At 35.1% G+C, this 12,089-nt stretch overlaps 1 protein-coding gene across 2 annotated transcripts in view; it reads right to left on the bottom strand.

The window, feature by feature from the left end:
- The window catches only part of WDR35 (WD repeat domain 35), a 71,658-nt gene continuing 59,569 nt past the window's right edge, over window positions 1–12,089 (bottom strand). Inside the window, exons 23-28 of one of the 2 annotated variants that reach the window (XM_017526315.2) lie at window positions 10,704–10,814; window positions 9,576–9,740; window positions 8,283–8,423; window positions 7,413–7,569; window positions 3,761–4,004; window positions 1–3,438 (exon numbers count right to left, since the gene is read on the bottom strand). In XM_017526315.2, the coding sequence (XP_017381804.2) occupies window positions 3,288–3,438; window positions 3,761–4,004; window positions 7,413–7,569; window positions 8,283–8,423; window positions 9,576–9,740; window positions 10,704–10,814 (969 nt within the window). In that variant the 3' untranslated portion in view covers window positions 1–3,287. The remainder of the gene's footprint in view (window positions 3,439–3,760; window positions 4,005–7,412; window positions 7,570–8,282; window positions 8,424–9,575; window positions 9,741–10,703; window positions 10,815–12,089) is intronic. The other variant, XM_017526319.2, reaches the window with a different exon arrangement.

The raw sequence follows: 12,089 nt of genomic DNA on the forward strand, positions 1-12,089 counted from the left end.
TTTTTCTTCAGTTTTTATTATTTTCATACTTTTTCATTTAATACTACATAAAATCTAAGATCTCAGCTCTTGGAATACAGAAAAGTAATTTCAAAGTATATTTTAGCAAAATACACTTTATATGAAATTGGCATTTGTGAATTATAGCACGCTAACGTTGCTGTGTTGCTTGTTAGGCACACTGCTATTTGTACAGCTTCATCAGTCAGTTCCATCATTTCAGTACTTTGACCCACCACACCATTTTGAAACGTGTAATTCAGGGCAAGTTTTATAATAAAAACAACTTGGCATTACTCAAAGGGAGTCAGTACATGTTTTTTGCAAGAACAATATAACTATTTCATGATGCTATCTTCAATACACCACCTAATTCTGTTTATGCAACTTCTCACCAGGTAATTGTTTTTTACGGTCAATTTTGCTTTTCTTTGTCCTCCTAATCAAGGGAGAGTTTGTCAGCATTTTTTCTTACCTTGACATTTCCTTCATGTCAAATAAAACCACCTGGATCGACTCATAATACAGGTTCTTTCTTTAGTACCATTTACATACAAGACAAAGGTCCCCAAAACATCATGGCAGATCATTAAAACTTTCACAGATACAGATCCCAAAGAGGCATAAGCTTTTACAAAAGTAAAAAAGATGTGTTTTTCTGTGTACATATGCACACACACACACATATACATATATGATAATTAGGTCCACAAGGTATAAGAGGTTGTTTTTAGAGATACTGGTTTCTGGATCCAACTGAACTAGAAATACCAACTAGATATTGTTGAAATATCAGCGAGATCCAGCAACTCAGGATCTATCTGGAATAAGTAGTTCGGGGGAAAATTCTAGGGCTCAGGCAGCACGGAATTAAAGGAAAATTAGGGGAAGGCTCCAAAAGACACTTTCCAAAAGATAAGTTAGGTGAAGTCTGAGGCGTCAACAGGTGATTCTAGAATTAAAGCAAATGAAAGTGTAACCAACGCATCACCTTAAGGGGCAAGAGACATGACAATCAAATGAATTCTCAGCTGATTCCTGAAATAGGAAAGGGAAAGAAGAGATACTCAAGCATTAGACCATGGACCAAGAATTGCGGCTTTGGCAGCTTTGACCAAGCCATCCTGCACAAACCTTTCAGACAGGCAAAGCTAGTAAGTGACCATCCCTACAACCCTGAACATTTCTCTTTCCTCGATGAAGTAGAAAATAGTCTCATCCCTAAAAACAAAATCCTGTGGAAAGAAGTAATTTCAACAGGAGATATATTGTCTTAGACAGACTTCTTTGTTAGGATGTGATTTGGGGAAATTTCCCCTTCTGGTATAGAAGAGAACAAATGAGAAAGATGGAATTCACTGGGTTAAATTTAGGTAAGTTAGTAACTTAGGAGACATATTAGACAAAGTTAATAGAGCATGTATGTGTGACTACAGATAGAGAGGAAAGGAGCAAGAGATACCAAATATTCATGAAGCACTAAAAATATGAAAAGCCACAAAGGTACCACATATTCATGACATACAAAGTATACACGAGACACATAAAGGCCTCAGTATGTGTGGGAAGTTGATTCAATTACCCACTGGTGACACTCATTCTGGCCTGACCTTACCCAAGAAATACAATAAAATTCACAACTGCTCAGAAGCATAACAGGCAAGCTATTGCTGCGGCCAACTGTACTTGACCCGAGACTCTTCTATACAGCAAGTGTACGCTGCTGGCCTCAGGCACATTTCCTCTGATTGAGTCCTCTGGCTCAAACGGCCACTCTGATCCTCTTTGTAACCCCACTATTACGGGAAAGCTCGTATGACAGAGTGCGTGTCAGGACATACAAACATTACATAACCCAGGATTCAGGTCTTACAGTCTTTCCACCTACTGGCACCCTACGCTAACAGTGTTAATCTATCATTGCTTTCTCCTTGTTCTTCATGGTGTATTGCAAATTGGTTCAACAAACCAATGTATTTTGAGAATTTTTATTTGGTATGTAAGGCTTTCTCTTCCATGACCTCTGGTATAGCTTGCTAAGTAGTTTATTTGGAGGCTACCAATGTACCAAGGTAATTTTCCACAAGGTGCATGAATACAGACAGAGACCTCAAAGACTTCTGGTCTTCTCTTTTTACTTAGGCCCATGAGCCCACTATCTATCCTAAGCTCATCTAGGCTCTAAATCTCTTCTCATAGCTCACTGTTCCCAATCTGCAACATGCTGAACTTGTCTCTGTCTCTACAAGACAAAAACAAATCAGATTGAGAAGTGTACTGTAGCTACAATAACAAAGCTGCATATCTCTCTGTATGTATTGCCTCTACTAAATGTAAGCCAAACCTCAATAAAGTAATCTTGATGAAATAGTGCAAAGGTCTGGTGTTTAGGCACAAAACGAAATTCATCACAAATAGAGAACATTATTGACTATATAAAAAACATAAAAAATGATCCATTTCAGATCACAGCTGTTTATCTTTTAAATTAATAATGAAAACAGATGCATATCAAGAAAGAATCACTCCCTCAGCAATATTTGTATAAATGAAGGGTCCAGCTTAGTAACAATGTTTCAACAGAAGCTATAACTACAAAATTGATATTTTTGTTTATTTTCATTATAAATAGAGCAAAATTTTCTGCACAATGGTATGAAAGTATAAATTCCAAATGCCATCTCTTGAATGAGACTTTTAGGATAGATTTTAAAATAGAAGAATAGGACTACTAGAAGCAATTTAAACTGTAAAAAAAAAAAAGTCTTCAAATGCCATCACTTCTGAAAATATAACAAAGAAGACATTCGATGCTTATTTAATTAAATACAGCTACAGAGAGAGCTCATTTCACTATTACAATTAACTTCCTAGTCATATGTGTTACAAAAATTCTCTAAATTCAACTTTGTCCCATTCCCATGCTTCCCCCATTCCCCACTCCCTTTAAGATTTTTTAATGAATTAAGTTATCTTGACACTGTGAGAAAAATATTTATTTGGAATATTCCCATGGTATCATATAATCAAATACAAGACAGAGAGGGAGAGAGAAAATATGGTTGATTTTTCATACATTTTATACGAAAATCAGCCTTCTTATTTCACAGGTATATTTCTGTAAAAAAAATTATTATATTAACATATATTTTGTGCAAAAATTCAACTATAAATAATGAGGCTAATTTTCATACAAAACTCATTGAAATAAACCTTATTACATACACAGTTCTTGCTATGTATGTTTGCTACATATATTTTACAGTTATATACAGGTCATCATTCCTTTATCCCACTGGACTGTGGCATAAGGGGCAGAAGCTATAGTGGCTTATTTCCTGAGCAAGGACACAGTGCTTGCATACACCACACATCCAGAACTGATACTCAGTGATCGGGCTTCCCGTGGCAACACATGTTGGCAGTTTCCCTTCTCCACTGTAAAATAGGACAAGAATCAATTCATTACACTTTAAAACTTCTAATTAATCTAACTTATTTAATACACTTTAAAAAATAATGAATAAAACAATTCAAGATTAACATCAAATACTGTCATTTCAAAAAGTGTTCTCAAGAAAAAACCTTTCTTACAATGAAAAAATAAAGCATAAATACAGCTGTAAGAATAAAATAGGGTATAATGTTAATGTATGTTGCTTCAAAATTTACTGCTTTAATTCCTACATTAAACATTGTACATCTAGAAATCCAAGCTTCTAATAAGGCAGAATGACATCACTAATTAAAATTAACCTACCCTTCCATAAGGCTGTCGTCCAATTCAGATTTTCTGTTGTCTGTTGAAGTATACTTGGTGAAGATTTCTAAAGCGAGGTCTTCATACTGTTGTTTCTGTTCTGAACTGAGAGTCTCTAAAGAAGTAAGTTTAATGAAAGCTTTTGAACAAGTCCCGAAGGCTCTGCTGGCGCATGCGCAGAGTGCTAGCAGAGAGTAGATCTCCACAGCAGGGATGATGTCTTCATAGTCTTTCAGGTGAAGAGCTAAGAAAAAGAGGGCAATTTGGGTTTTTTTAAATAATTATGAACATGCATAAGGAAGAATCTAAGTTAAAGTGTTTTCATTGAACTTGCATTAACTAAGGGACTGAAAGCAAACAGTGCTGAGAGATGGGAGCACTAGGAGGAGGAACTAAGCTACATGACATCCAAGGTTCTGCGAAGCTGGCTAACAGCTCATCCTGTGAAAAGAGCCACCACCAAATGCTGCACGTGGCTGTGCCAACTCAGAAATACACACACACACACACACACACACACACACACACACGAATAATTTTGGTGTCAAAACACCCACCTTTTCTTCGATTCTGTTACAAAGTTCTATGGCACTTCAGAAAAAGCAAATATTATGTTAGTCATAAACTGTAAGATAATACTGTGTTTCCTTTTGTTAAAAAAAAAAAAAGCAAAACAGTATAAAATCGTATGTTTTTTTCTTCGTGTTTCTTTGGACAGATTATATTGCTTTTGTATTATTGTTTTCGTTGTTTGTCTCACTGAAACAGGGATTTTGAGAAAAAGTGAAAATGAGTCTCCAAGTTGTCAGTTCGGATAATTCAAGTTACAGCATCTTCTTTGCAATTATACTGGAAATACAATCTTTCTTTAAAATGTACTATAGACAATATTAGATTTGTAACCAATTTGAATCTTTTTCAAGGTTGCGTAATGAAATAAGCTCTAGGGTTCAATAGCACAGTAGGCTAACTATATTTAACATTAATTTACTGAATATTTCTAACTAGCTAGAAGAGAAGATTTATAATGTTCCCAAAGCAAAGAAATCATAAATGCTTGAGGTGATAGAGATGGCAGATATCCTAATTACCCTAATATGAGCATTACACGTTATATGTAGGAAACTATCACATGTACCCCACAAATATGTACAATTATGTATCAATAAAAAACAAAAAATTTTCAACGATGCTTCTGAATGAGAAAACTTACAAACACAGAAACAAGTCCAATAGGCCAGGTGCAATGGTTCATGCCTGTAATCCCAGCAGTTTGGGAGGCCTAGGTGGGTGGATCATCTGAAGTCAAGAGTTTGAGACCAGCCTGACCAACACAGTGAAACCCAATCTATACTAAAAATACAAAAATTAGCTGGGATGGTGGCAGATGCCTATAATCCCAGCTACTTGGGAGGCTGAGGCAGGAGAATTGCTTGAACCCAGGAGGCGGAGGTTGCAGTGAGCCAAGATTGCACCATTGCACTCCAGCCTGGGCGACAGAGCAAGACCCCTTCCAAAAAAAAAAAAAAAAAAAAGTCCAATATTAATATTAATGCAATTCTAATCTGATCCAATAGGACTTCATTAAAACCTCCCCAACCCTCAAAAAGACTGTAAAGTTGATCTAGATGAACAAATACAAGACAACATTCAAAAAATATTTTTTAAAAAGGAATAATGAAGGTGCATTTAAATACCAGATATTAAAATGTAAAAGTAAAGAAGCTAGTAGTGGCACAGAAATACATGAATAGAAAATAGGAAGAGATTAAGAATATGTATAAATTTAGTTTCATGAAGGTAGAATTTCAAATCTGTTAAGAAAGAATAAACTCAATACATGGTGTCAGGATAACTTAACTGTTATAATAAACAATATTTAACAAACGTAAAGGAAATCCTAAGCATGGCTCCTGAGAGAAAAATATAAAGTTAAAGACTGATATGGCGATATAAAAATATTAATATCATCATCATAGCTACCACTTATTGAGAGCTCACAAAGTCCAGGCAGCAGGCAGCGTAATAAGTGAGTTTTCTTTTCGTGAACTTCTCAATCATTAAAATAACTACATGAGGAAGATACTATTATCCTCTCTTTACACAAAGAGTAACTGAAGCTTAGAAAGGTTAAGTAATTATAACTTATAAATGCTAGGGAAAATCAATATATATGAAAGAGGATTATTACATATGGTCTCTAAAGAGCTCTTATAAAAATAATTAAAAATCAAAATCATCCCTATAGAATTCCAGAAATATTCAAATAAAAGGATTTCTCTAAAAGTTTTTTTTTTTTTTTAAGATCATGCCATTGGAAAACAGATTCATGATATATTAGGATTAGAGTGTGATATGCATTTGGTGATGATCTGAGCAGCAAATGAATGATGTCACCAATGTAACAGAGGAAGGGTGAGGTGATCATGACAGTGCTTGCCATGGCCAAGCTGAAAGACCAGTAATGACTTAGTAATCCATATGCTTTGGCTTATAACATAATTATCAGAATTATGCTCTCTGGAGTTCATATATCTAAACTCCAGAATATTGTTATTGTTAAGAAATTGAGATCCTGATACTACATGTAAATAATCTTCTATCAGTAACAGTACACAAATACCATGGAGTATTAGGTAGAATGTTTACACAGATCTGTGTTTAAGGATGAGGAAAGAACTACAATATACTGCTAAGGGGGAAAAGCATGCGCCAGCACGTAGAAACATCTAAAAGGAAGTTTACCTAAACCTTAGCAATGATTATCTCTGGGTGATAGGATTATTTTATACATTATTAGATTCTTTTACTTTTTTTTCCATATTTTTCTGTTTTGGTTGAAATTATAAGTATCACTTTTATGAAATGCAAGATGAAAGCTATAGACATCTATATGTAAAATATGGAAATATTTTAAAACATGGTTTTCAAAAAGTACATAAAACTATGCTGTGTTATATGCCCAAAACTGTAAAAAACAAAATTATCTTAATATGTGTATTAAATATATACATGTACATATATTTTTCTCCAAAAAATATGAATGTGACTATCAAGTGTTTAACTTTGAATGGCTAGCCATATGAATGCTATACACATTCTTTTTGCTTATCTCAAATTTCTGACATTTCTGTGAACTATGGGTTTTTTTCTGAATTTAAAAAAAAAAAAAAACTTCAGCCAGGTGCAGTGGCTCAGGCCTGTAATCCCAGCACTTTGGGAGACAGAGGTGGGTGGATGACGAGGTCAAGAGATTGAGACCATCCTGGCCAACATGGTGAAATCCTGCCTCTACTAAAAATTCAAAAATTAGCTGGGTGTGGTGACTGGTGCCTATAGTCCCAGCTGCTCAGGAGGCTGAAGCAGGAGAGTCGCTTAAACCGGGGAGGTGGAGGCTACAGCGAGTGGAGATCCCACCACTGCACTTCAGTTTGGCAACAGAGTGAGACTCCGTCTCAAAAAACAAACAAACAAAAACTTCAAAATGGGAATGCATAAGACAAATTATATATAGCATAATCTCAAACATATGAAAAAAAAATCCATACGAAAAAATGTTACTGAAGGCCATGTAAAGGCAAATTGAAGAAGCTGGCCCTTCATACTTGATTTATAATTTTCAAACATACTATACACATCAGGACAGGCCCACCTGTCTTCAGTGCAGTGTCCACATATCCCTCATAGAGCTGCCTCTGTGCAAGTATGAAGAAGTGGTAAGCCTCAGCCCCTCTCCATGCATTATCTGTGAAACGATCTGTTGTAGACAGAACTTCTTCTTCCAGCAAACCAGCCAAGGCAGACGTGGCCTACAAGTAAAGTCAGCCCACACTTTCCGTCAGCACAAACACACGCGCAGTACCAACTCCCAAATAACAACAGTCATTAAAGTATCTAAACGAGCAGATTTTATCATTACAAAACTATGACTACAGACTTTCTTTTTAAAAGATGACGTATTACTCTGCCACCCAAGCTGGAATGCAGTGGCATGGTCATAGCTCACTGCAGTCTCAAACTCATGGGCTCAAGTTCTCCCACCTAAGCCTCCCTAGTCACTGAGATTACAGGCACAAGCCACTGCATCCAAGACAGACTTAATTTTTTATTGTAATTCATAGTTTGTTAAACTGGTATAATTAAACTTTAAAATATAACTGATTACATTTTAAGTTAGTAAGAAATTCATTTACACATTAAAATAATATATCTAGGAAAGTTTTTTAAACTCACTGATTAGAAAGAAGGATTTCCCAGGTAAGAAAAATTTTTTAACAAAAATAAGACACTAAAGCAAAGACTACAGATTCGTATTACAGAAAAACAGTTTCAATATTTCTAAGGAGAAATTTCCAAAATTGAATACTAATTCTAAATCAGTCATTCTTTTTATTCATTTCATTTAAGAAAACAAATGCAGACATGCAAATGAAATGACCTGTCCACAAGAGAAGTTTGATAGTTTCCTTTTTCTTTCTTAAATACTTCGGAGGGTTTAATGCTACTGAACATGCTACCTTACCTCTGAATTTTTTCCTCTAGCTTTTCCTCGCTGAGCATTCTTCATCTGTTCGTGGTGTTGCTCTACAAGTAAGGCTGACAGTACATACAGCTTTTTGACACGCAAAGGTTTTGTTCCTTTCTTTGCCTCTTCATCTGCAATCTTTAAACATTTTTTTAAATTGAGGGAAGTTACTTATCTTTATTTGTACAAATAGAATCATTTCCAAAACTAACAAATTTGATTCCCTAAAAAGGGAGGAAAATCAGTAAGAAGGAATATAAATACCACCTATTTAAGATAAATATTTTAAAACTCATATTCTTTTCATTAGTACTTACAAGTATTTAGTTCTTTCCTTAATATTTAGCCCTAGGAGTTGGAACTTAGATCCATCTTAGAAAATAGAGGTGCCATTAAATAACTAAATTCGAATAAAGAAAGTGCTGATGAAATAGCTGTTATATTCCATAACACAGAGATTTTTTTTTTTTTTTTTTTTGAGACGGAGTTTCACTCTTGTTACCCAGGCTGGAGTGCAATGGCGGGATCTCGGCTCACCGCAACCTCCGCCTCCTGGGTTCAGGCAATTCTCCTGCCTCAGTAGCTGGGATTACAGGCACGCGCCACCACGCCCAGCTAATGTTTTGTATTTTTAGTAGAGATGGGGTTTCACCATGTTGACCAGGATGGTCTCGATCTCTTGACCTCATGATCCACCCGCCTCGGCCTCCCAAAGTGCTGGGATTACAGGCTTGAGCCACCGCGCCCGGCCAACACAGAGATTTTTAAAATAATGTTCCAAATACACAAAGATACAATGGTGTTAACACGATGTATCATTCAGAAGCTGAAATTTATTTAAATAATTTTGAGATAAATTTTTCCTTTTTCATTAAACCAAATGGGAATAAAATAGAATGTAAAATGTATATACATTAATACTGTACTAATTATCTTCCCTCCAAATAAATATTATATAAAGTGTAATATTTAAAATTTGTACATTTAAAAAGACTCAAAACCCTATTATCAACAAAATTTAATTCCCTATTGTAGAAATTTGTACTTAGTCTCAGCAATTTCTTTAACTCTTTGTTAACCCCATTATTCAACAAACAATTGTGTAGGTATTAGTAAGTTGCTAATATTAATAAACAGCTTTGTAAAGGCAATAAATAATACTAAAATAACATATACAGTAGTAATAAAACCAGAGTGGTTTTGCTGTAAGGAAATGGAGAATGTGCTCTTTCATATATTAAAAAATTGTGACTGGAACAAATCAAATACTCACCAAGATTTTTACATTACCTTAAACATCAGTTTAGCGGCATCAAAAAAGTAATTGGCTTTCCGATAGAGCTCTATGGCATCAAGCATTTTATTCTTTTCCAGTAAATGAGATGCATACCTAGCTAACAAAGATCCAATTTCTTTCATACTATGATTTTTAGCCAATTCAACAGCTTTGTTCCACTAGGAGAAAAATTACGCTATTCAGTCACCCAAGTATTTACAGTCACATATATCATAAAATTCACACAATAAAGCTTTAAGTTTATAAAAAACACTGCTTCAAAATTAAAAACTGGTTTGTTTTAAAAATTGCATTTAAAATCACAGCAACATAAGTTCTATAAGCTAAGCATATGTCAAAATGATGAAATGATCTCTAAGACTCTGATTTGCTTAAGAAACGCATGTGAAAATGAAAGTTTGAAAGTTTATAATCATACTAATCTTGTAATTCTAATTTTGCAAAACTTCAAGCGAGAAAAAGATACACTTGTTTACATTTTATAGTAAAACAAGATATGCAACTTCAGTTGTGAAAATGTCCTATCAGATTTAACATTTAAAAATTATTTTTATAAAGCAAATGGGGTTTTAAAAAATACTTTAAGGAAAATAATAAAAGAATACATTGATAGTCAATAGTTTCTATAGTAACTCTGTATTTTTTGTTTAATTTCAGCTCTTAAAAATATCAAATGTATGCTTTCTATAAAGGAAAAGGAAAATAGATTTGCCAAAATAAATATTGATAAAGTAACTCAGTTCCTTCCTCAGGCAATGACCGACCATTAACTGGTCCTTCTTTGGAAACAAAACCCAACCCTAATAAAACACAGAAAATTATGAAATTACTTCCAGATAAAAACTTACCAGACTAAAAGCACTGGTTTTGTTCATGCTCCCAGACTGAGCTGGTTACGAGTAGGTCATCCCTCATAGTAGCACTTTAAGAGGTAACTGCAACTTTCTTGGTCCTCAACTAAGAGAATACCTGCCTAGCTTCTTTCATAAAATTCATGTCAAGCTCTCCCACCCTTACATTGGCAATAATCTTTAAAAGATCACTATGATGACTTTAATTTTGCTTTGACTTAAAAATTCCTAAGACAACAAGCCGCACAGACAGTAAGTTTCAGTTCCTACTTGGTTTAGATGTACGCAGGTATCTACCGCTGCCTTTGGTTGACCACATTTCAAAAATGCAGTCACTGCTTGTTCACACATTCCAACTCTGACAAACATTTGTGCTATTTCCTGTACAAACAAAACAATACTATCAGATTTCACAGACCAAGGAAATTACTTATATTTTAATTTAATAAAAATCCATAGGGACATATGAGTATTAAACGTTACTGTTAGTTACAGAGTTTTCTGTAAACAGACGCAAGAGCAGAGGATACAAATCTGAACGGATACTAAGGCATCACCTTCTATAAAACCAGAGCTTCATTGGCTCAGGCTGTGGATCTGATTTTTAACCAGGTCCTGAAAACACTGCACTCCTTTCTTCTCTCAGTTCAGTAGCTAGTACACAGAAATGTCAAGCTCCAAAATAAATCCCCCAATAGTGGGTGAAAAAAACCTTCACGTCAATTGGTGGTATACTCAGTGCTAACCATTAACTAGAGACTTAAGGGAAATCTCACAGAGCTGTCAAATACCTCTATAAAGAAATGTCCGAGAGAAGTCTGCCATTAATCAGTTTAGGAAGCTAGACCCAAAACAGAGCTTCCCTGGAAAGTGGTGGCAATGAGGAAGAACCACCACCACCGCCACCACAACAACAACAAATCTTACTTGTTCAGGGGCACTATCCATTTTCAGAAGGTCATTCTTTTCCTTTCAGAATACCTAATTAGCCAGAGGTTTTCCATCCCTAACCCTTCTACAATATTTTTAGAAGTATGAAAGCATATTTTATATTCAACTATCTTTTTTAAAACAATGCTTATATTTTTCTGATTATAAGGGAATACAGGCCGGGCGCGGTGGCTCACGCCTATAATTCCAGCACTTTGGGAGGCCGAGGCGGGTGGATCACGAGGTCAAGAGATCGCGACCATCCTGGTCAACATGGTGAAACCCCATCTCTACTAAAACTACAAAAAATTAGCTGGGTGTGGTGGCGCGTGCCTGTAATCCCAGCTACTGAGGAGGCTGAGGCAGGAGAATTGCCTGAACCCAGGAGGCGGAGGTTGCTGTGAGCCGAGATTGCGCCATTGCACTCCAGCCTGGGTAACAAGAGCGAAACTCTGTCTCAAAAAAAAAAAAAAAAAAAAAAAAAAAAAAGGGAATACATTTTAATGGTAAAAAAGAATTACAAAACACAAAAAAGTGAAATTACTCATAATCTTACCATTCATAAGAAACCTCTATCAATACTCTGGGGTAATTTCTTAACATCTTTGTCCTATGAATATATATGTATATGTTTGTGTTGTACACAGTCATACAATACATAATTTTGTATCCTGTATTTCCTACTTAAATATTATGTACACCTTCTCATATTATTAAACATTCCTC

Source organism: Cebus imitator, unplaced genomic scaffold, assembly GCF_001604975.1.
Source record: "Cebus imitator isolate Cc_AM_T3 unplaced genomic scaffold, Cebus_imitator-1.0 Scaffold1, whole genome shotgun sequence".
NCBI classification, from domain to species: domain Eukaryota; kingdom Metazoa; phylum Chordata; class Mammalia; order Primates; family Cebidae; genus Cebus; species Cebus imitator.